We start from the raw sequence: 25,628 nt of genomic DNA on the forward strand, positions 1-25,628 counted from the left end.
GTTTGTTGACATGCGGAACCCACCGACAGTTAGTACAGGTTGACGCTAGCGCTACCCGACCATGCGGCGTTACCACGACCTACGTAACTTAACTGCTGGCAGCATTTGCGGAATACACCCTATATAACCCTTCAATCCCCTAGCCTAGTATCTTTTGCTAGTGAATTTTTTCCAAAAGAAATATGGTACTTTAGTGTGGAATCAGCCTCGCTAGATGGCGCTGATCTTTTTAATGAAAATCACAAGTTACACCGAGTATTGAGACTCCGGCGAATGCTGCGTTTTTTTTGTTGGAAATATTATTGATTATAAATAGATCTAATTTCTCTTTCTATAATAACAATATATATGAGTGAAAACTGCCGACGAAAACTAACAACTTGTTCATTTGAAGTTCGGAGTTCAGACAAGCGCTGGCCGCATAAATCTGCATTAATCTCGGTCCCCAAACATACCTATACTAAACAACTTGACATTTTATTGACAGCAGCGTTGTCATTCACACGGTAAATCTGATTTTTGGAACTTACCCGTTTCTGGTTCCTGCAGCTGTTTTTCTTCATTTATTTTTTGGAGTGTTCAAGTAAGCAGAGGTTGTACAAGTACTTTTTGTGTTGTGTTTTCTGAAAAGATATCAAGATGGGAAAGCGACAGCATCAAAAAGATAAAATGTAAGTTTTCATCTTTGAGACTCCCAGATTTACAAACATAAGCATGTTATTCAGACTAAATACTTGAGTTGTTTTTTCGGAAAATTATTATTTCAATTTAGGTACCTTACCTACACCGAATGGACAACACTCTATGGTGGAAAGGTATCAGGTACTTCATCACAGTCAAATGATGATGGTGGATTTCGAAGGTTACCATTCGATCATTGTTGCTTGAGTCTGAATCCCTTCAAAAATCCTTACTGCGACGCTCAGGGAAATATATTTGATCTGGAAGCTCTACTACCTTACATAAAGCAGTACAAGCACAATCCTGTGACTGGTAAACCCTTGGATGCAAAGTCACTAACTAAGTTGAATTTCTTTAAAAATGCAGAAGGCCAGTATCACTGTCCCGTGTTGTTCAAGGCGTTTACAAATACCTCTCGCATTGTGGCGGTCAAAACTACTGGGAATGTTTTCTTACAGGAGGTCATCATTTTTTTATCTTCATAGTTATTACAATTTTGATGTGTATTTTCATTGGTATATGTTAACTAGGCCGTGGAACAGTTGAATATTAAGACGCGCAATTGGAAAGATTTAATCACAGATGAGCCATTTGCTAGGAAAGATCTTATCACCATTCAAGACCCAACTCAAGCAAATAAATTTAATTTGACCTTGTTTCATCATGTCAAGAACAATATCAGAGTGGAAGATGAAGGTAAGTATTTATCCTTACTATTGTTAATGCTCACACTATATTCATCTTCATTCGATAAGTCTTTCATTAATTCTAGAAACAATCAGAGACAGAAGTAATCCTAATGCAAAGCTCAAAACTGTGTCGATGGAAACAAAAGAAATCTTGGGTGAGTTGGATCGTGAATACAAACCAATTAAAAAAGATAAACAAGTCGAAAAAGCCAAAGCAGATAAGTTTAATGCTGTAAGAAGAATTTAAAAAATAAAAATTTGTTATACAGTTTTTGTTAGGAATTAAAATAAATTATGGTATTTTCCAGGCTCATTATTCAACTGGAGCAGCAGCTGCTGGTCTTACTTCAACTGTGATGCCAAGAGTGCTTACACTTGATGCAGCAGTTCTTGAAGAGGATGTTGTGCGCTATGAGAGAGTAAAAAAGAAAGGTATGTTTGTAAGAATTTCACAGAACTTTTATCGAAACACTTTATTATTAACATAAATTTCTTTAGGGTATGCAAAAATAATTACAAATTTTGGAGCCCTAAACGTAGAACTTCACTGCGATCTAGTTCCAAAAACTTGTGAAAATTTTCTGAAACACTGTCAAAATGGCTACTATAATGGCACTAAGTTTCACAGATCAATCAGAAATTTCATGGTGAGCTATATTCATATCTACTTTGAATTGTATGCAAGTATGTTGTATTGGTATGTTTTCTTATCAGATTCAAGGTGGGGATCCAACAAATACAGGCAATGGGGGTGAATCTATTTGGGGAAAACCATTTGAAGATGAGTTTAAGCCCAATCTAGTGCACCAAGGAAGAGGAATACTCTCAATGGCTAATTCAGGATCTAATACGAATGGATCTCAATTGTCAGTCTTAACATCTTTATATAAAAGCTCAAAGTTTAAGCCACATGTCTTATGTGTTTGATTGTGTTACAGTTTTATTACGTTTCGTTCGTGTCGACATTTGGACAATAAGCATACAGTTTTCGGCAAAATTGTTGGTGGCTTAGATGCACTTAATGAGATTGAAAAAATTGAAGTTGACAATAAGGATCGACCGATTGAAAATATCTTTATTCAAGCCGTACAGATATTTGTTGATCCTTATGAAGAAGTGGACGAGCAATTGGTTAAAGAACGATCTGAAGAGCTGGAGAGACTAAAAAAAGAAGCTGAAGAAAAAAATGCTCCCAAGCGACAAAAAGAAGAAGCTTTGAAGATTTATCGAGCAGGTGTTGGAAAGTATCTCAATCCCGCGAAATCTGAGGAAACGTACGTTTGTTTCTTTTATTATAAAATTGGTGGATGGTATGAACACTGTTTATGTAACTGTATGCTGATTTTTATTGAAATTATACTATTGCAGATCAGAAAAAGAGAGTTCAGCAGCAGCTGTACCAAAAAAAAAGAAGAAAATTGTGGCAAACTCGTTTACTTTTTCTACTTGGTAAATAGCGGATGCAGTAAATTCACATGTGAAGTATTGTATTTATTGATGAACTGTAAAAAATGTAAATTGTTCTAGCCAGTAAGTTATTTCCTCATCTCTGCATTAAAAATACGTAATTTTTACAGAAAATTAAATGTAATTTGTGTCATCTACCTAATATAATCAGCACTAACTGCAATTCCTCGAAACGCTGAAAATATATTTTTAAAAATATATACGTACAGTTAAACATTTTCCACCAAGGGGCCTGCTGTAAAAAAGTAAATACATACTTGCCACAAAAAAACCAAGCGTAACCAGCTATAGCTATATGCAGGTGCACACGACGAATTTTCCACCTGCTCTCGGCTGCATTATACGTTTTAGCGCGCAATCTCGTTTACCGTGGATAAGACCATTTTTGGAAGCCCGTCCTGTTCCAGCTCTCTCCGCAGTTGCTTACCGTTTCATGTCTTACAGCTTTAGTTTCTGAGCAGCCGGAAATTCTTAGCCACTCTTTGCTACAGCGATACACAGCTCTTGCTGTATGTCTGTCTATCTGTCGGTTGTTCATCGACGCGATCCCTGCATCCCACGAATCGAGCTCTTCTATGGCGTGATGCATTCCTCTTCTGTGCGGTAGTTTGTTCATGTGATCCTTCGTAGTTTTCACCTTAAATTTAGTGAATATCGGTAGCTTACGTGTTTTCAAACCACTCCAATCGCTGTAAGATTATAATTTGACTAACATATGGCGTTAAACAAATGTGATGTTTTTATACGTGATTCTTAAAACCATTGTACGAAACTAAACCAAATAACATGGAACTCATTTGACAGTTCGACTTGATAGTGCCCATTCAAGCCTAGAAAAAAAGCCGCCATCTAATTGTTCCACGCCCGAACGTTATATCGCCAAAAACAAAAAAAAGTCCATCAGCGTCATCGTCGAAGGAAGAAGGAAACCGGCCTCTCATAAAAAAACTCGTCACAGGATGCACGTCGTCGTCGCATTCATCCGCACCCTCCTCTTATCGCTCCCTCAGTCCCTCCTCTCTCTTATCATTCCTTCTCTCTTCTGTATACATTCAATCTCTCTCCCTTCTCCCCAGTTTTCCGCCCGCACGGAATTTCGGAGCGAAACGAGAGAAAGATCGGAGCAGCATAAGTTAAATTTTACGTGTGTGCATCAGTGTGCCTATAGCGCAACCGAACGCAACCATCAGCCATCCAGCCAACCATCAGCGTGCAAACCTTCAACGTTTACAGACTTTTGACGGCGAAGAGAAGAGAGGTATTATTTTTTCGCATCGTGCTGTGTGTGCCCAATTCTCAGCAACAATTCCTCTCTCGACCGACATTATGACATTTACGCGTGTGTATATGCTCGATCGGCAATATAATTACCACAAGTAAAAAAAAAAAAAAAAAAACGGGTGCGGTGAGTGCAGCGTGTGTGTTTTTTTATCAACTCGTTATGCTCATCTCAGTGCTTCGCGTGTCGGCTGCATGTTATTGTTGTGACGTTTCTGTGTAAATAGATTCTGACGGCAGATTTGTTTAGACCCCTGCGGCTCTGTCTTTGTTTCTTCGATATTTTTTGCTACTCAAGTGGAGCCCACGGCCGGCGAACCAACATACGACGTCATGGATGATCTTGGTGAGTGCGTAGCAACTAAGTAATTTTTTTTTTTTTCTTTCAACCGGAAAGATCGCAGCATCACTAGCGAGATTGTAACCTCAAAATCCTTACTTTGACTCCAGTATTTTGTTTACTCCCTCATTTGCGCTGTGTTGCGTATTAAAATGATAATTTATGAAGTACACCCCGAAACTGCGGTTTAATCTGTAATCTGAAAAAATACAACTGCACGTCCGTCTTTCGCTGATTTGAGGTTATCAATGATTTCGCATACATAAAGAGCGCACGTCTTATTTGTTTGGCCTTCAAAGAAAGAGAGAGAACCCATGCAGCGGCTCCGAAATTAACGTTTTTTTCCCTAACAATAATCTGCACATCCATGTAGTCATGACTTTTTTTTTATATCCTCTATATTCTCAAAAATGAGTAGAAATGTTTTCGTAGTTGGCTGGGAGAAATTCCAGAACAAAAGTAAGTATAGTTTCTATAGAGGCGTGCGTATAAGAATCTTATGCCTCCCTTTTAATTGGATGAACATGCGATGATGCGATAGTAGTTGGTATATTTATGTGCACAGCTTTGATAATATGTAGCCGTGGCGACATTCCTTTCAAGGCACTTTTATCTTTTGGGAGGCTTCTCTCCTCTTCCACAGCTGTTAGTTGGTTTTATTTATGTCATTGTGAGTGGAGATTGCGAAATGAAAAGATGTAGGGAGGATGCGTTTGTTTTGATTTCATGGATATTTGGATCTTGTTGAATGATTACTACTTAATAGATATACTACGCTGATGAGGTAAAATAAAATTCGCATTGGTTTCAAATTACCTTGCTTTTCGATAGGCACCTGCACGTTAATCAATTAACATTTAGAGCCGATTCTCATGCAGCAAACATTTCATACAATTTTCTGATGCACATTAGAATATCGAGGGTTTTAACGGAATCAAGATACTTGATTAAAGTGAGTATACATAAGTTTGTTCATCAATTTCCTGGAATTATTGTATGAATGTTTGTGAACCCATAGGTACAATAGTTTAAATGAATCCTCCCACAGGTTTGACCATCGAACGAACTGAAAAGTGTTTAACGACGACAATGGTCTCGCCACAAAGTCTAATACGGACACACAATTAACGTTGTGGTACGCTTCAATAAATTTCGGAGCCAAGAAGAAGACAGCTGGCGAATCGTGGGCGGTCACTGAGCCGCGTGACTCAATGCGCGACACTGCGGCTTCTTCGTCTCGTTCGATATCGTTTGATTAAGTAAATGCCCTTCTTTAAACTTGCAAAGTACCGCAGCGCAAGAACCGATGCCAACTGTAGCGCGAAGCTCGGACAAAAATTTCCGTGCAAAATGCGCGAAAGTTCTTATCGCAAAGTCACGTATTTCACCGAGAAAATCCCATGGAAAGATATTGCCGTTCGAACTATAGCTCGACTGTTTTCCATACAAGAAGCGGGGAAAAGAAAAATAAAATATTCCACCTCCGTGCAAGAATGCCGAGCCAAAGCGAAGCTCGAAAAAATCGGTTTGTACGTACATTTTATCGTTAACCAGTTTATTTTTAACACTCGTTCACGTTATGCTTGTTTGAATTCGTATTCTCACTCTCGCTGGTTGCAAACGTACGATTTTTGCAGTTGCTCGTCACGCCAGACAAATTTGATTTATGACTCGCGAGTTGATTAAAAAGAAGGAATTTTTTTTTTCTTACCTCTCGATAGTGGCAAAAAAAAAAAAAAAAAAAAACCAAGCAAATTCGAAATTAATTTTAGTTGGCGTAAAAAACAATTCATCGGGGAAAAAAGTAACACACGCTATTGCATCCAATCCGCATCACTTTGAAAAAGATAAATTGCAATTAAACGCTGCCGTATAAACGAAACGAGCAATTTATTAGACCCTTTGGTGCGTCGTATAGTTGGTTGATCGATCCGAAAATTGCGGATGTCTGTTTTTACGTCAGAGGTAAATTGAGCGTTCGATTACGCGCCAATGTACGGACTGGTGCGCGTAACGTGTCAGCGACCGGCGTCCCAGCTCTTATTTCGCGTGTACACCACCTACGCATCCACGGAACGCGCAATGAGCTTCGTGTCGTTCTCTTTACAGGCTACTGCTTCCATTGTCCCGAGTTGTAGGTACACAATTTTCTGATCGTTCAAATTTACGAGGCACGGGAAAATAGCGTACGTGACTTTCCACCTATACTGCAAACCAGCAAACACGTTTTATAAAATACAATTTTAGTATACCCATGTAATAAACGATTTCTCGCACGGATGTCTTATAAATTACTGGATAGATGTTGTTTTTTTTTTTTTTTTTTTTTTCTTCTTTTGTCGCAAATTGTAAACGCAACTAGACAACAGTGTGCGCGGGCAGCAGTAATAAATGGCCATCGCTGAATCATTCGGAGCCTCCAAAAGAAGCCAAAACTCGTGCCCATATGTACACGTGCGTCACTTCGACTTGAAAGGCTATTTTTAGTTGCAATGTCCAAAAAAGCAAACCACAAAGGTATATTTTTTCTCAGCTCGTGTATGGACTTTTTCTCGACACATTGCGTAGACGCAGCTTGTCGAGAGAGCTCGTTCTCGGAACCATCCGAAAGCTATCAAAATCGCTATTACGCGCAACGCAGTAACAAAAAATAAAGGGAGAGTTTTAACGTCACAATGACGCAATAAATGGAGTTTTCTTTCACAAAAAAAAAAAAAAAAAAAAAAAAAAAACATGCAATAATAATGCGTCCATATGCACCCGCACCTATGTACAGACTGTGGCGACCACATGCCAGCTGTCCGCTGAAGCGGGGACAACGCGTCCGGCGAGAAAAAGAGCTAGAGCGTATATTTTTAATGTCCTCTCCATCAGCGCGTTTGTATGCCACTCACCGCAACGATGGACTTACGCTCACAAAGCATGTACTTTTTGCCAAAGGTATGTTACGCGTGTGCGCAAATAAGTAAGTATACGAAAGAAAAGAAGAAGAAAAAAAAATTACGTAATCGGCTGCCGGTGCGCGTTTTGCTTCTTTCATTTTATCCTTTTCTCAACTTTGCGGGTATGGGCACACAATCCATACGCGTACTTACCTACGCTGTTGGTCGATCGGCAGTGGCCGCCACTCTGTACAACGAAAACACGTGTGCATGCCTCGGTTGTGGTAACCAGAGACAGAAGCCAATAAATATACACACCGGCATTTGAAGTGCATATACAAGGGTGCACTGGAAATCTTACGTGTGGTGTATATCATATAGGTGGTAAGATTTTGCGAAAGGGAAAAAGAACTACTTGGTTGTCGAGGATCGAATTCAGTATATTTGCAAACTCTGTGGGACTGACGTCGGGACAGATAGCCATTGCCTCGATTCTCGCGTTTGCGGTCGTGTGCAATTGCAATTCATTGATTTTTGCGACTTGTTTCTTCTCCATCGTTTGGATTGTCGAAGCGACGTGACGAAGGTTCATCAATGTGTAATTTTTTTTTGCGTTTCTTTGTTCATGGGGTTTAAATTTGTCGACAATTTGTTCTCAACACGAGTGCCAATCGCAGTCAAGTGCGTACAAGTACTGAACACTATTGGACAACAATCGCGATTCGGGATGTAGCTAATGCCGATTGCACAGCTGTAGCATCCGATAACACGCGCGAAGACACACACCATGAACTATCAATTTGCGGGTGAGTATGGTGTGTTTATAACGCTTTTTTTTGCTATACGATACACATGTTTGTAGGTACCATTTTCAAGCGTGTCTGCTGTGTATTTAGAGGTGTATCGTTATTTGATAAAGTTGATGTCATCATTTCTTTACGTAAGCACGTAATTGTTGGACAAACTCCACTTTTTTCTGTGATCGATAGATGAAAAAAAAAAAAAAAAAAAAAAAAAAAAAAAAAAAAAAAAATTTTCTTTCCCATCGGGTCAACCAAGAAGAAGAGTCGATCCATCGCGCGCTCGTCGCCCCGAGAGATGCTTTTCTTTCGAATTCCTATGCCGGCTCTGGTGTCCGTGCGTCACCTTGTTTTATTTCTCCACACTACACGTTCTTTCTGCCAATCCAACCGGCACGTTTTTTTTTTTTTTTTTTTTTTTTTTTTTTCATCTCTTGTCTCTCTCCTCCCACTCGCGTGCCTCACGCTCGGCAACTTGGCTCAGCACTCGACCATTGGCTCCGTGTTCTATATTCCGCCAGTGGGACATTACTATTATTTGCTCGATTAGCTTCGATTTCGCCTCGTTTGGCCATCAACCGACAAATTGCAGGCGCGAGCCCGTTCGAATGTTTGTCTTTAATTGGGAAAAAGCGAGGCACGAAATTACTTTTATTCATCTTTTACTCCAACTTGCAAGAGCTTTGTGTTAAACATCACATGTCTCTTTTACTGCACGAATGTGTTTATTGAACATTTGTCTTAGGGACCATCAATGGAGGGAAAAAAAAAAAACAAATTCTTAGCCAGTACGCGGTAGTTGTTCAACCATTGACTGCGTTATATTATTTGATAAGTTGAGATTCTCTCGAGATACATTTCGCATTCTCGTCACAGAGGCATGGAGAAGGAATGTAAACATATTTAAGGGTCCTGTAAAACCTCGGTAAAACAGCTTGAATCGATTGAACCATGTAAGGTGTGAATTCAATTCGGCACTTTATTTCCAATGAAAAGCTCAAATGTTGAGTGATCCCCAGTTCAGGGAGATCCAAAGACAGTGTCGTGAAGGAATACGTAAAATCGCAAAAAAAGGGGAGAAGCGCATCTCGAAAGCTAATAAGAAACGGATAAAATTACATGGAGAACAAGCAAATAAAAAAGGAAGAAAAAAAAAACGATGTGGAGGCGGTAGAGAACGGCGCGGAGTCGTCGCGCTTTCTGCATCATAACTACAGCCTCGCAGCGGAAACAGACGCAAATAGATTGCGTATAAAACGTATAACTGTAAGAAGGGAGATGAACTTAATTAAGGAGCGGGTATACATAAATATAAGGGCTACGATGCAAGTACGTCCGGTCGCCGACTGGACTGCTTGCGCAGGTTTTATTTATAATTTCGCTCAAAATCGGGGAAACGGAAACTGCTGCACTAAGCATAATACCCGCGTATTGCTCAATAGTATTGTTATCGAAACGAAAAGAGAAGTATGAATATAGTCTCCGACGAAGCAAAGGAGTTTGACAACATTCCGTAAACTTGGACTTTGAAAAACGTATCGAAAAATGGAAATGAATTTATTTTCTCCTTGACGAAGTTTGCCCCCCAAAAAACAAGGGGTGGATCCAATGAAGTTTTCGACGTCATATCCAATCCTGTATACTCGTATACAGCAAAAACCATGTACGTTTGCACGCCCCAATTTTCTCGAAACGAAAACACCGTCGCTCAGACACATGCACGCGCGTCCAGCTCGAACGCACGCGCGGGCAATTAGAGTGATCTTGACTCGATGTCAGCTCGTCAAGTGCACTTAAACATTTGCAAAGCTCGCGCGCGCTATTGCTCCTCACCCCCACCCGCCCTCGGGGCTTCGAAAATATCGAGGCGCACACAAACGTGGTAACTTGTTTTTCAATATAAATTTATTTATTCGTATGGTAGTTCTTCCACCATTCGCTTTTCTGTAGAGCTTTCGTCGAGCTTGCATGTGCTTATATGCGTACATACATACAGCGTGGCAAATGGGCTGTACTGCCAATACTTGCGTAGGCCATAATGTTGGAGGAAATCAAAACAAACAATGAAGAAATCCGAGCTTTCCCATCGCCTCTGACATTTTTTTTCTTCTCTTCCGTGCCCCAAAAAAGCGTCTCCCCCAAGATAATAACACTAGACCGTAATAAAAAAAAAAAATAGGAGGAGACCCAGAGAAAGCGTCGCCTCTCTCTCTTTATTTCTTGCCGAAATCGTATTAATAGATCTTTTCCTATCCCTCTCTTTCTCCCTCGGCTCGACTCGACGACAACGACGACCGCTGGTCCACCACGTGCGTGCGCCGGAGTAAGAGTCACTCCCGAGCAGAGAGTTCAGCGGCTTCTTCTTCTTCTTCATAGCCGCGAGCACACAAACACACGGATAATACCCACACGTTCGCCCACTCTTTCGCGTGTACAGCGTATGTCTAAGCGCCGGCTGATATTATACGAGCAGCAGTTCGCGCTTACCATTTGCACGTCGTCCTCATCATCATCATCATTGTTATCATCGTGGCGCCGTAGCCGGGAGTTATTGTTGGAAACCCCTTTTTTTTCATTTCATGTGTTATGTGCGCGCATATGTGTTTGTATATACGTGCGGGTGTTTTATTTAGATGGACAGACAGAGAGGGAAAGAGACAAATATGTGCGTTGCCGCTGGTGATGGCCCTGATGGACGTTACCCTAGTTGACACTCGTTTAATGTGCTTGTGTGCGTACAAATTTTTTATTATTTTTTTTTTCTTCCTTCAATCACTTCGTACTGCTGCTATTGCTACGAATAATAATTGATGTGGTGCATCCAAGTTCGAGCCGGCAAGTGGTAAGCAGTGCACGCAGCACTAGTGCAAAAGCTCTGTCGGCGTGGTGATGTATTGTTAACGTGACTCATTTTTTTTAAAGAAAAAAATTTATATATATTCCAAAAATATGGATCGGACGATGTATGGCAAGGTCGAGCCGGGATACTCTTATCAGCCGTACAGGGTCACTGTGCAGAACAACAGCCTGGCACCTGGATGTAAGTTTGCGGATGACATTTTTTTTTCCCCTTTACTTTTGGTCTGTATGAGCCGCGTTATTACAACTTCTGGAGGTTATTTCATAATTATGCGCTAATGAAAAAAAAAAAAAAAAAAAAAAAGTAATAATAAATTAGACGTGTAAAAGCGTGGCAAACCTTTTTTGATACAAATAAAGATGATGCTGAATTTTTTATCGTTTTCTCTTCTGAAATGGAAAAGTGAAAGCACCGTTCGATTAGGGGAAAAAAAAAATATATTTATTGCGCAGATCGCGTGTTATTTAGTATAGTTTTGGATTGCAGCGAAGGTTGGAGCATTGACATCGTTTCACGTGCCATCAGGAGCAAATGTATTGCTCGAGTTTTTAAATATATGATTCAAGGATTTTTACGCGTTTGGATAGAACCTCGAACCATCTGAATAATCCTTGCTAGTGAATAATTTTATTTCATTTGCATAATTTTCTTTCTTTTCCTTTCTTTCTCATCGACTTGGCTAAAAACCCGTGTACTTTTTCCTGCCAGCTTTCTATTTCTTTTTAAATTACAACTAAATCGTTGCCTTGTCATCGCTTCTGGTTTGATGTGTACTAACTAGATTCAGAAAAAAAAAAAAAAAAAAAATTACACAACTACAGCGGAGATAAGAGAAATAGCTTTCTCACGGTAGGGGGCCATTTCCATCCGCAAATTTGAAATCACTGGCGGGAAAATCGCCGGTCGATTTCAACGCCGCTGGTGGTAATACTCGTCCGGGCTAAAAATAAAACGCGTATCCCTCGGGAGAGTATCAACCGGTCCAGACCTGCGAGCAACGACAGCTTGATCGCTCAACTAATGAGGCTCTCGTTTGTATACTCGCCTTTCTCTCTTCTTCTTGCGTTGGCGAACCCGCGCAATCATTTTTATTTATTTTTTTTCTCCCCCACTAAATTGACTCTTCTTAAAATGTATCTCAAAAGTGCTAAGATAAATTTAATTATGGTAAATATACTTCTCTCTAATGAGCTCGTGATGACAAAGTTGTCGTGATTATGCACGGAGGATGGTGTGTACGCGATTACATTAAAAGTCATCGGTATTCTACATACTTTACGAGTATTTTTTGTAGTATTGGAAATCTAACGATAGTCGCATCGCTTGGGCTCTATAAATTTATTAATGACACGCATTTAAAACCCAGCAATCGATATCGTGTTGAGGCAAATGATGAGACTATTTATTAAATACATTGAAGTATATTGTGCAAATGTAAAAATGATTTAAAGCGTGCACTAAACGCTTCACGCAAAGAGCATACTCCACTTCTTACGAAATTACGCGCCAGAGGAAGGAAGACCTTTCAACCCAAAGGCCTATATAATATGCACCTATTCGTGGTATAGGCAAGCTGCAAAAGTCGACTTGTCTCGAGAGTTGAATGGGTAAATCTACCGCGACCAAGGGAGAGGAAGGGCCGCTTTGAAGTTGGCCATTTCGCCTCTACAATTTTGACGACTCTAATTAACGCCAACGTTGAAGAAGCTGTATATCCTCTCGCCGGCGTTGACGAGTGTGAACAATTTTTCCGCGCCCACTCCAAAGTGTCCGGTTATTTCGACGCGCCCGAGTCGTTGTTCCTTGAATTCGTCCTCGGCTCGACTCCCATGGGAAAGCCTTACCTATCTCGTAACAATACACAATTTTACCGTGGCCTTTGAGAGCTGCCACAGCCACGTTGATTTAAAGCAGCGTTTGGCACACACTTTGATAGGTACTTCGGTGGCCCATTACCACAAACGACCCTTGGAGGCCCTTAAGCGCAACGAGTCGCTTAATTTTCCATAAACGTAACTAGTGTCGAACGAGCAACAGCAAACACGTAGAAACGCCCCCTCGCCGGTCGATCTGATTAAAAAATCGCCAGTAGTACGGTTCGGTTAGTTGCAACGTAAGGAAGAGAACGCAATGGATAAGTACGTAAGGACGGGGCGATGGAGTAAACCCAAGGTGCATTGTAATTCCAGCGCTGTCGGCCGTCGATGAGATCAGAATGATCGTGGTCGTCTCGGGGCCTACTCCCGCCGATGGCAAGGCGTACAATGTATGGGTCGACGACAAGGAGAGCTACGACAAAGGTGGGGAATTGAAAAAAAAAAAAAAAGGAGGGCCCAGCACTTGCCCACTCGCGTTAAACGCCGATCGCCTTTTAGTCGTAGCCTCGGCGTAGGTGAAATCAGTCAAGCATACGGGATAGATCGAACGAGCATTACGTGCGTAGTTCTTTTTTTTCCTGTTCAAGTGATCATTCTGTGCTAGAGGAAAATTCCACGGGTCGTCATAGTTTGAGGTACAGTCCGTCCAAGTTGTCCTTGATAGTTAACTAGAAATACCACGTAATTTCCAAGTCGAATCGCTGTTTAGTTTAAATATATTTACACCAAAAAACTACAATGTTTATCATTAGGAGTACATTGTGGGTATGGGTATACATGCGCGAACTACACTTCGGTGATCAATCAGTTTCGCGTGCACGCGTCGCGTTGCTCCAAAAAAAAAATTTCGTCCACTAGAGCATCAAAGTACAAATGAGCCTAGTGTACCGTCTCGGGCAAAAGTTGAAACAAATGTCCCTCGTAGGCATTGAAGTGATTCGGCGAAACGCAAGCAAGAGAGTGGCGTAAAACGACGAGATACAAAAAAAAGGGAATAAGTATAGCAAGAACACTTGCAAGAGACTGATGAATGGTTTGGTGAGTGAGCAAAATGAGAGAGAGAGAACGGGAAACTAAGTGCTCCTCCGGGGAATTATTAATGTGCCTGTGTACCCACTCGTGGATTTTTTTGTTAAGTATCTCTTACGCGAACGCCGCGCGTTCGATGCCCAATGAATCATCTTGCGCGTGCGAATTGATATTTTATCGCGCGCCGTTGAACGCTGAAGTGTATTTTCGCGCGTCCCTACGTTTTCCTCGTTTTTCCCCGTACAAAAGCAAAAAAGCAAACGCGACGTACAATGTTCACAAACGGCCACAGTGCGACTCTCCCTATTATTAGCAGTCTCCGAGAGATTCCTCTCTTTTTATCTCATTCTCTCTCCCCCGACGTGTCCCAACTCGGGTACATCTCATTCGTACGAGCTGTTGAGAATAATACATGGTTATTTACAATTTTGTCCCGTGGATTGGACACGCAGCCGTATGGAACCTGTGCACAGACGCTCTTGCGCGTACATTCCCATCAACCGGCAGGGAAAGAAGAACAAAAAATACCGAAAAATGACAAACAAGCAGCAGAATTTGGCGTGTTCATCGCTTGGACCTCGAATTCATCCGTGTGGTACACATACAATACATGAGCATGTTTTATCATATATACATACCAAACTGCTTCTACCGTAAAAAAACGCAGCATCATGATTTACGGTATTTATGAAATGCGTCAGCAATTTTTAGACGTAGTTTTTATATAGAATGTTTAAATAATCAAAAAAAATCGTTAACACTAAATGTTTATCTATTTTCGTTATAATGTACCTACAGTGACACGTGTAGTGAAACTACCAATTCTGCTCTGATTTCAAGTCAATGATACATTTAAATAGTACTTACATGTTTGAACAATTTAAAATAACATTGTAAAACATTATAAAAACATATTTTGTGCCTCTTTGGTATAATTTGCCCGTTAAATATAAATAGGTCGTGAGTGATTAACATTAAGAGATTGCCTGGAGTTAGAGGAAGGATCAACCATTATAAGCAAGACGGCCCTGAAAAGGACCGATCAATCGATATAAAAGTACTTTTGCAAGTACGTGGTGGCACACTTTTTATTACATATACATTTTACTTTGCGAAACCGTACGTACATTCACTTATGGAATCTGAGAAATTGTGCACATTATAACAAAAAATTGACAACTTAACGTTTTTTTTTTGAAAGCAGCTTCAAAACGTGCTACAAAAAATTTTCTAGCTCAGTGAGCGTAATGAACGCAAATGAGGAGCTCGCTCCAAAATCACTTCCGTGTACGGTACTTTTCTCACTGTGCATCCGTACCTATAGGTACGAGTAAAAAAAATGTTTTGTCATTGCTCTGTACACACCGCTACCAACGTTCACTTGGCTCTATAGTGGAACAGTATCTTATACGGAACACATTCTTCAACACCACTTTTCACGCGCACTATGGCACTATTTGTAAATTTATCACATATTATTATTAAAGGAGTGTAAATAACTAATGTCAACAGCGCTCGCTTGAAAACTAGTTTTTGCTTCGTTCGATATAAAAATAAAAACAATGACAATAAGGATAGCACCGTAGGGAAATGTGTACTGTGTACTGTATATGTTGACAGACGACAGAGAAGGGAAATTGTTTTCTGGCATTGTGGCAGTGTGTGTGGCCTGTGGCTCGCTCGACACATTGACACAATATACACATCCATGTCGCATACACACACATGCTCTCTAGACTTCCAAAAAAGTGGGGGTAGACGGTAAGCGATGCGCACTGGAGAAGCATTGGGCGATCATTAGCTCGGTGTTCGCTGTGGAATCATAATGGTTGGTAAGGGATTAGGAAAAGGTGGTGCCAAGCGCCGAAAATTGTTCCGTAATACCATCAAGGGGATAACGAAGCCCGACATCCGTCGACTTGCTCGCCGCGGCGGGGTTAAGCGCATTTCTGCTCTGATTTATGACCAAATTCGCGACGTTCTGAAAGCTTTTCTTCGCAACGTCATACGTAACGCCGTCACTTACATGGAGTACGGCAAAAGAAAAATTGTTACCGCCATGGACGTGATTTTTGCGCTCAAAAGACAAGATCGGATTCTCTACGGCTTCGATTAATTTACTCAACCAGCCAACCACACGTTTACATTTTATAGAAAATTTACACACCAGCCCTTTTCAGGGCTACAATTCATTCAAACGTTCAATTACTTCTATTGATAGTACCGATGCCTTGTCAAGTCACTAATTCATTGATGTTAGAATATTATTTAATTGCATACTGTATTTAAAAAGCAACAGTCCATTTGTAATATTTAGAAGTTGCAATGGAGTTACGATCATTAAAAGTACATGTCCAGTGCTGCTGTCTGGCTTCCAAAAAGCGACAAAAGGGAGTCTTGCGGATACTCGCCGAGAGACGTCCCGTCTGGCAATTGGTCGCGGTCGTCGCAACGTAGACCGTTTTAACTCGCGCTCGTTCGAGCATATTAGCAGTAAACAGAGTCGTTTTCACGCTCAGAGTGAATAATGATGGGGCAAAGCAAATGTGCGTTTTCTGGGTTTGTTTGCTCGTGTGGATTTTTTATGTCTACTGCGCTGTGGGGAATCAGTCGAGTTTACGTGTAACGTTATTGCGTCTCACTATGTTAAGTTGTCTTTTCATTGTATCCCCTCTTTTTATGGTACTTTTGATTTTTCTGTCTTACTTTCAATAAGCTTTTTCTCGATCTAATATGTATGTACTATGTAAGTGTACAGAAAAGGCTGTTTCTTCGTGAAAATAATTATAATAATCCATAAATTAGTTTAGGTAAAGCTAAGTAATTAATGTTTTGAAAGGATGTTCTTTTGTTTAATTTTGTCGTGGGTCACACCACGTGGTATAATTTGACTGTGTGAGTGCATGCGAGATGATGGTATAGTTATCGCAGTTATTTGATTGGCTGAGGGAGCCTGCACATGAGAGACTTGCACTTGCAGGTTCAGATCAGATCGCCGTAAGCCCGTGCGAGTGCGAGAGAGATGCAAGAAAATATGTTCTCTCTCTCGCACTCGCACGGGCTTATGGCGATCTGACCTGAACCTGCAAGTGCAAGTCTCCCATGTACAGGCTCCCTGACGTTGTCTTTAATAGGCGGGAATTTTGAAACCATTAAATTTGGAATACAACTTTAATAACGAGAAAAAAAATGAATTCAAGATTCTTGTATAGTTAATTATAAGCATGGTTATGAGTAACATTTTTCATACATATTAATTCATTTAAGATGAAAAAAAAAAAAAAACTTGAAAAAACAAACATTGTGACATTACGCATTTCACAATCAATGGGGAAAAATTATTAATGAAATACGTGGCATTTCCATACCTGCCATGTCTGATTCAATTTGTATCATAACAATAAAAATAAAACAGATTAAGAAAAAGGCGTAAATCGCGAGTTATTTTCGGCTAGTAACCATAATAATAAGCATAAATTTTTTTTATAGCTATAAATTACAAGTTCAACATGACGAATTCATTACTTATTTATACACAGAGTTCATTTCATCATACCATTGCAATTAAATTCTAACTAATGCATTTCGAAGTGGATATTTTGAAAATTCGTGTCAAGATGAAATATTTTTACAATATTTATTGCCATCCATTATGTTGTTGAAACTCGCAATCATCTATAATAATCCTTATCACTTACGTCATTTTTACCATAATAAACAAGTTTTATCATTACGTAAGCCATAAAAATACAAAATTTACTCGTTGGACGATTAAAATTAGGCTGCTCCGTGCCTTTGACCGTATTACAGGTTCACCGAAAATTTTAGCGTTGTGAATGAATTTCAGTGAAACAATAAATACATCACGATACGCGGCCCATTTCTAGGTAAGCCGCTTCATTATCCCCCGACATAATTTGAGTCGAAAATAAATCATTAATCCTTCATCCCTAATAATTATTTCGCACTCCCATAATACGATGTGAAAATTTCCACCAGAATTCGTTTGTAAAAAAAAAAAAAAAAAAAAAAAAAAAAAAAAAAAAATCAATAGAATTTTCGTTCGAGCAGTGCGCAAGGCCGATAAATCTCTCGCGAGATTTGTCCGATGCTCGGGAGAAAAGAAACATATAATACGCGACGACCTCGAGGAAAGAGAAAAAAAAGAAAAAAATCAGAGAAACAGCTATTTTTTTTCGTGCCCGTCGTAGGCGGCTTGCGTGGTCGTTTCTTTAATGAACGTAAGAATTTGCAAGATAGGAAATGGATATGCTTGTGCGTGAGCTGGAGTCAATCCCTCGCTGACTTTTTATAGATCGCCAGAGGTCGTGTATTTCGACCAACCGAGGATTGTCTTATTATTCCTCAGTTCTGTGCTCGAGTGAATTTTTATGAAATACCTGACGGAAGCGCGCGTCCTCTTATACGCTCTTGTGGGTGTGTTTTGGCAATTGTCCGTGACAGTGTTTTGATGTACTATGGCAAAAACAAGTTTTAAAAATACGTTTTTAGTAATTTAAATTAGCTCGAGTAATTGATTATAAAAAAAAAAAAAAAAAAAATTGATATCTGGTAACGTAACACACACGGAACTGAAAAGATGTATTTACACGCACGCGAGACCACTTGAGATTACATGTAGCAACCCAGAACAAGTGGATATGGAGTATAGTTATTTTCGGGTCATCCCATCGTTATTTCTGCATCGTAAATTTATACGCGCACATCGTTGTTGCTGTTATTACGCGCTAGGTAGTTTTTTTATGTATCAAAGAGTGTAAGTAGTTACTGCAGAAATGGCCGAAGACGTGCAAGTACTTCATTGCATTTTACAATTATGATGTAACAAATTAACCACGCTTAAAATGAAGTACATACAATATTGTACCTTCGCCACTGCCTTGCAAATTGCTTATTAGGAGTTTTCTGATGATCGACTAATTAACTTTTATGCAATTCCATGATACACTCGATGCAATAAAGTATCCTTGGGTCTTTTTATAAAACAATGCTTACGTATGTACGTATGCACTTACATACATACATGTACCTCAATTAAATAGTTTGTAAATTATTACATAATGCAGCAATAATCCCATTGATAACAAATCATATGCAGCACGCATCAGAGATGAAAACAAAAAAAAAAAAAAAAACAATTTTTGTTATGATTAAATTACCACTCAACGTATAGAAGCTCAAGCTCGAAGCTCGTACAGAACCGCCTGCTGTAAATTTCGATATTACACGCGTGAAATAGAACCACGCGAGCGTACAAGATCTGCATTCCTGTCCACTGGCCGCACACACGACTCTTGTGCTCAACCGCCGCGGGCTAAAGCTCAAAGGCGAGCTTGCGATCCATGTGCTTGACTATTAGAAAATTCCGGGAAACGGTGTAGTAAAATTTACTCATTACATTGAGCACCTATATACATTAGGTACTGTATGTAGCCCTTGGACTGTGCTAGAGAAGAGGAGTAAAAGACACTGCTGCCCAGCACGAGCTTTCAAAAGCTCACTCTCGATTGGCGTTAAACGAGTGAAATTCTCAATCGCAAAGCTTGCTACCCAACAAATAAAGTAAAAAAAAAAACAAATTGATAAAGGATTTCTCTCTGCGATACTGCCCGAATGAAAAAAAAAGCTCACCCAAACGAGCCTGCAAGCTCAGCGCTTCAAAGCACCTGCAAGCTCGGCAACCCGAGGCACTTGAGCGCCGAGCGCACGGCCAACCTTCCGAGCGCCGGTAAACCCGTGTCGTGCACCTAGTAGCCGAGCTCTAGCGTGCAGCGCGATTTATTATTTGTTTCGGGCCACGCCGGCCCCCCCTCGAGGAGAAGGAGACGGCGGTAGCCGAGAACAACTCCCCTCCGGCTAGCCAACGCACGGGGCGCTTCGCTTTAATGTACACGTACGCGCGCTCCCGACGCGACACCGGCTACCCATCGCGCAATATACCTCACACTTGCCTATTTTCCCTCGAAAAACAGCTCTTCGTAACACGCGCACTCCCATCCGTGTGCAAAAAATATAATATACATATACACGTGTGTTCGCGATACGGGTACGTACACTTGTAACGCACAGGCGACTGACTTGGCTACGTTGTACCTGTATCGTTGCCGTTGCGTCGTATCGAGTGATTGCGAGTTACGAGTGGCTCTCGATAATTGTTGATACCGCAGTGCCTTATTTCTCACTTCTTTTTTTTTTCCCTCCTAATTTGCGAGCATTAAGAAAGAAAAAAAGAAGCCATGTCCAAGTTCGAGAGACCGAGCTCGCCCCTCTACGGCAAGATGCTGAAAACCGACACCCTCAAGAAGCACAAACAGTGGGAGGAGAATATGAGTGAGTTCCGGTTGTTTGTTTATTTATTTATTTGTTTTTCCTCCCTCCCTCACTCTCGTAATACAACAAAACGTAAAAAGCTTTTGTTCCCCGTATAGCCATCGGTTGCTCGCGTAGCTTTGCGCGCAAGGTCGCGTTGAGCGCGTATTTATACATTTTCGGGTGGTAGGTGTATACGAAAAAAGGCGGTTCATCCTTTCTTTCGGCCTCCGTTTTGTTATTAATAAACGAGCACGTTGCGGTTCCGACTTTGAACTATATTTACGCGGTGCAACGCGTCGAGCGTTTCGGGTTGCGAAACCCTCCCTATTTGGCCCAAACAAGGCAACGACTTGTTAAGTTTTTTTTTTCTCGCGATTCTCGGACACGTATCATTGTACATTATGTACAGGTATGTTTGATCGTTGCCTATGTGGTATAGGATTCTTCGCAATTTTTCGTACGATAAATGGACTTGCAAAGCACAAGAGCGGACAGTATTGAATTTTCCACGTCGACAAAAATGTAGGCGCACAATAGGCCATTGTGGAATTTGGAAAAAAAATTTCGTCATCGTGTGCTCTTGCGTTGTACATACCTTAGATACAGTTGAATTTCGGTTTGTAATTATGAAATATTTACTCGATATTTCAAGATGAACAAAGATATTTGTTACAACGCACGTACAAGTAGCATTCTTCGCGTTGAAATTACATCAGAGCTGGTTCCGATAAACCGGTGGTTACTACACGTTATCGGGTGCCTATAGAGCTTTTATTTTGTACTGTCGCGTTCGTACTCTGACAGATGAGTATATAATCGATCAAAAAAAAAAAAAAAAAAAAAAGTTTAAGTACCCAAATTGCATTGATCGATATCGCAGCAAATGTACCGCAAGCTTCGAAAGCTCCGCACACCTACGTGTATATATGTACCCATGTTGCATTGTATTGCATAACAACGCGTGGCCAGAGCCCACAGATAAACATCGGAGAGTTCTCCAAACCGCAGCCGCACGTCAAAGTATAAGCAGAACGAAATCCTCATTATATACGCAAGCCAAAAAAGCTCTCGGGCGACGCAAGTGTCCCCGAGCTTATCATCGCGGGCACCGTTCGTTTTCCCCAATTTGCGCGTTAATTCATCAAAATAATGCACGCACACGTCTACACACGCGCGATGACGACCAAAAAAAGGGGGGGGAAGCAGCCGTCATCGGTATATACTTAGTTATGTGTTGAGCAGTGCGTGCCGCAGCTTGTCTCGTCCGAGATTAAAACGCACCAGATGCATTATATACGGAGCTTCGCGACTATACATCGCCCATACAGGGGCATCGGTGCTTGCGTAAGCTCCTCCTCGTCTCACGGATTTTACGAATTTTCTCTATAAGCTAATACTTATAGGGCGACGAATTGTGGAATTCAAAATGATTAATTGGCTTTTGCAAGAGAGACCTTTTTCTCAATGGCATGGCTCAATGGTCTTCATAGGTATCGAGAGGTTGCCTACTAATTGATGTTCAAATGGGGGGACGACCCTGGATTTTTTTTTTTTTTTTTTTTTGTTTTAACGAGATAGATTGTGTATGGCTGGTATATTCACCTTGACCGTCGCCGTCGAGGTTCGATTGGCGCACTCTTATTATATACGAGCCCAGTGACGATGATTGCTTTGATTGTCGCACGTTGCGTGTGTATATGATACGCGTGGGTGCGCTGTACTTGCAGCTGGTGTTTAGCGCCTTGCAAACTAGCCTGACGAATTCACTGCGTATTTTTATTAGGTTTGCAATGAATATTAGCTTGTAATCTATGTTTACGGTGGAAGGAAAAAAAAAAAGAAATTTTTCAATTTCATTAAATGTGTCGATAAAGTGGTGTTTTTTGCGACAGTCGTCTCTGCAACTGTTGGTTTTCTCTTTTCGTTTCTAGAATTGATTAATCGACTATAGATATTTACAAAGTTATAAATAAAATTGAACATTAACTTTATCCACAATGGGTGATATTGTTGAGAGTAAAAAAAGTTTAAAATTGTCTCTATCTCTGTTTTGGCTCATGGACACTTCCATACAACATTTATCACATGGAATGACAAACTAATGTTAAACGTTCCTTCGGCGAGTTAATTTAATTTTTGGCTCTCTAAATTACATTTTGCTATAAATAAGTTGCTTATGAGAGATACTGTTTCTCATTACACTGTATAATGAGATGACTAATTCATTCGCGTGATTTCAACGAATTTTCACGAAAACACGAGTAAATTATGAAGACGACGACGTATAATTACCAACGAAAATACTTATTTATCATTCAGATTGTTCGCACATTTTCGTTTGTGATATTTTTCACGATTAGTCATTTATTGGCTGAAATTCCCCTCAAACGTTATTCTATGAAATACGACGATATAAAATTCTCTTGTACAACGATAATGATATTTCACAGCTGCGTAAAATCGACACGATTACATTTATGTTAACTTAAACTAAATACCAGCTATACCCAAAAAATTGAAAAAGTATTTCAAGGATAAAAAAGTATAGTTAATCTCTCACACGAAATTACTTACTAGTCATAAATAATTATTCTGTTATACGTAATTACAGGTGCGCTTGTTAATTTTTGTTTTTATGTATAGTAATGCTGAATAAAGTCTTATACACTTATGTTCTTATATTTATCTCAAATTGTTGATTTCATATTTATACTTAACTTTCAGACAAAAATTAAAAAATAACGATTTTAACTTATTACAAATCAAAATCGGTTCGCAGAGTTCAGTTGGGATTAGCGTTAGTCGCAAAACCGGATTAATGGAGTTAGGCGCAGGTACTACTCATATAAACATTGCTCGAAAACTTGTTGAATGATAGTTTCGAGATGGATCGGTATTAATCATAAGTTTCGACAGAAAACGAAACCGCGTTCCTTCGTAGAAAAAAAAAAAATAGCGAATAAACCGACTTAACGTCCCAATGAACTGGAAAAAATAACGACAGGTGGGATGTTTTTTTGTTGAATTCCAGACGCCCTGCTAGCCGACCTGCAGAACACAGTCTCACCGGACACGAGCCTGATCGGCAACAGTAGCAGCAGCAGCAGTGCCGGAGTCGTCGGAGGCGGTAGTGGTGGCAGCACGCCCGGCTACGGATCTCTTAACGGTACGCGCGCGCCACCGGCACACGCCGTCACCTCGACGCCCGTCCCGTACAAGACAACCACTGCCTACGAGAGCCGCGGCACGCCACCGTTGCAGTCGCAATCGGTAAGTTGCGCTTGGCCGCGAAGATGAATCGAGCACATACACACACACGCGCGTGATTTGAATCGATGATGATTACGTTATTGTTGTCTTTTTCAATGGCGTGACTGACATGCTGATGATATGGACGTTGGTAGGTGGATGGATTATACTTTTTTTTGCATTCCCAATGGACATGTTAGTCAAGCTTTGTGAGAATAAAGATCGAGATCGGCTACTCAAATTGAGTCTGGAGTTTTGATGTATTGACTATGTATGAAAGATGGACCTCTCAGATTTTAAATTTCATTCGAAATATCTCTAATTTATTGATGACACGAAAGATCAATTATGTATGAGATGTGTTAATGACGTCTGTTTGACATTCAGTCGATTTCGTGGATAATTTTCATTCGTCCATTTTAAAATCCACAAATCATATTTTTATTTTCAACGGCTTGATCAATTTTTATAACCCTATAAATGTTTTTTGAATGAAAAAAAAAAAAAATAATAAATAAATGACGCGTGTTATACTGGTTCGCAAGAGCTTTTTTTAGAATTCGTTAATTTAAGCCAAATAAATCGATCCAAGCGAGACACCGGACAGGACTGTTATGTAATTTTTAACTAACATCTATAAATATTCAACCATACAGTTAATAACCGTCTGATTTTTTCCCCCCAATTAAACTTCGTTTCTCGATTTAGATTTGTTATATGCGAGCTCGTCATCAATAGCTGAGCGCGCGTTGTATAAATAAATTCGACATCGATAAAAATGTCTCCTTCTTCTATAAATATTCATTATTCCGAATTATACAACACCAGGAATACCTTGCAATGTCTCATTATTTTTGATTAGTAGTATTTCTCATTAGTAGTGGAAAAAAAAAAGTTCGATGGTTTCTAATACTCTCGATGATGAGCTCAATAAAATTATGAGTCATTATCTATTACACAATTTTACTCTTGTACATCATTGCGTCCATAATGTTGTCTTATCAGCAGATGAATGACGAGTCATTTACAATCCCACCGAATGAAAATAAAAATTCTAGATTAACGACGATTTATCTTCCACCGAGTATCAAAAACGTATAAATTTTCACGGCCACTCTAATACGATTCTTATCAAACAAAACAAAGTCACCGATGTACATCGATTTTAATTTTTTCTTTTTTTTTTTTTTTTTTACGCATATCCTTTGCAAAAAGCTCGAAAAAAAAAAAAAAAATGTAATAATCATAAAAATGAACAAAGTCCACGAAATCAAGCGTGAATCCCACGCGAGTCTGTTTAAACCTTCGCGGACCAGGCGATAGGCCTCGCTTGCGCACGACGCCGTATTTCACCGGAGCTATTACCCACGTACATAGATACAATACTGTTCAAAACGTAGTCTGTGCCGCTCCCGAAAATAGCTTCGGTAAACTTGCGGCACGTATACCTGTATTTTATGCGTACACGCCTCCACACGTTAGATTCGAGAGAAACAACATTGATTACCCGCGCGATTTGCTCTCCTCGATTTTTCCAAAACACGTTATGTACCCCAATGCTGTTAAGCGAAAAACTCGAAGATAAAGACAAAGGGAATATGCTCCTTTCGAGCAACGCGCTTTAATGAGGCGTTACGCCATGACAGGCGGAAAATTTGGGCTGCGTGTTTCCGCGTATGCAGTGGCAGTCGGGCGTTACACGCTCAAGAGGTGCTGCACACTTTGGCTTGCGTGGTTTTTTTTTGTTTTTTGTCCAATATATTTTTAGAACCCCAAGTACTTATACGTGAGAAAAGCCACTTTAATACAATGAAATTATGCATTTATTGTCGGTCGTGAAACTATAATCAATCCACAAACACTCGCTTCGCGCGTATACCAGCCAGTCTTTTAATGGTTTGTATATACCCTTTGCGTTTACACAAGAAAAGTATGCAGTATGACAACTGATGACGTAAAAAAAAGTATTGGAAATGGTATAAAACATGATTTTATCCTTTCCTTTAGGTTTGAATGAAATCGAAAATGTTGATCGAGTCGAGAATCACGGGTGAATCGAGTTCTTTTGTAATTTAGAAAACAATTGAAAATTTCACAGTCATAAACTCAACGGGCAATGAATTACCGTCTGTTTCAAACACGA

At 40.1% G+C, this 25,628-nt stretch overlaps 3 protein-coding genes across 6 annotated transcripts in view; all 3 read left to right on the forward strand.

Moving 5' to 3' along the window:
• The first annotated feature begins 328 nt into the window (after positions 1 to 328).
• On the forward strand, positions 329 to 2,930 carry LOC106637128 (RING-type E3 ubiquitin-protein ligase PPIL2). Its single transcript, XM_014349793.2, has 9 exons — positions 329 to 671; positions 773 to 1,142; positions 1,212 to 1,377; positions 1,454 to 1,602; positions 1,679 to 1,802; positions 1,869 to 2,017; positions 2,085 to 2,236; positions 2,309 to 2,644; positions 2,739 to 2,930. The coding sequence occupies exons 1-9, from the start codon at positions 640 to 642 to the stop codon at positions 2,821 to 2,823; spliced, it is 1,563 nt and encodes a 520-aa protein (XP_014205279.2). The 5' UTR covers positions 329 to 639; the 3' UTR covers positions 2,824 to 2,930.
• A 1,057-nt stretch (positions 2,931 to 3,987) lies between these two features.
• The window catches only part of Pax (paxillin), a 34,525-nt gene continuing 12,884 nt past the window's right edge, over positions 3,988 to 25,628 (forward strand). The window contains exons 1-2 of one of the 4 annotated variants that reach the window (XM_089596111.1): positions 3,988 to 4,461; positions 23,268 to 23,506. In XM_089596111.1, coding sequence (XP_089452237.1) covers positions 4,449 to 4,461; positions 23,268 to 23,506 — 252 coding nt within the window. In that variant the 5' untranslated portion in view covers positions 3,988 to 4,448. Of the gene's footprint in view, positions 4,462 to 8,080; positions 8,144 to 11,080; positions 11,178 to 20,146; positions 20,255 to 23,267; positions 23,507 to 25,628 lie in introns of those variants that run through there. The other 3 variants (XM_089596110.1, XM_089596109.1, XM_089596108.1) reach the window with 3 other exon arrangements.
• LOC111642961 (histone H4 type VIII-like) lies at positions 15,729 to 16,135 on the forward strand. The gene has a single exon (XM_023389836.2). The coding sequence runs from the start codon at positions 15,729 to 15,731 to the stop codon at positions 16,017 to 16,019; it is 291 nt and encodes a 96-aa protein (XP_023245604.2). The 3' UTR covers positions 16,020 to 16,135.

Source organism: Copidosoma floridanum, unplaced genomic scaffold (genome assembly GCF_036245765.1).
Source record: "Copidosoma floridanum isolate Cflo_tuat_1 unplaced genomic scaffold, Cflo_Japanese_pri ptg000029l, whole genome shotgun sequence".
Lineage (NCBI taxonomy): Eukaryota > Metazoa > Arthropoda > Insecta > Hymenoptera > Encyrtidae > Copidosoma > Copidosoma floridanum.

Coding starts and splice junctions, on each gene's coding strand:
- LOC106637128 (XM_014349793.2), top strand. CDS start 640: ATGGGAAAGCGACAGCATCAAAAAGATAAAAT. Junction 672..772: donor CAGCATCAAAAAGATAAAAT/GTAAGTTTTCAT, acceptor ATTTCAATTTAG/GTACCTTACCTACACCGAAT. Junction 1,378..1,453: donor TATCAGAGTGGAAGATGAAG/GTAAGTATTTAT, acceptor CATTAATTCTAG/AAACAATCAGAGACAGAAGT.
- LOC111642961 (XM_023389836.2), top strand. CDS start 15,729: ATGGTTGGTAAGGGATTAGGAAAAGGTGGTGCCAAGCGCCGAAAATTG.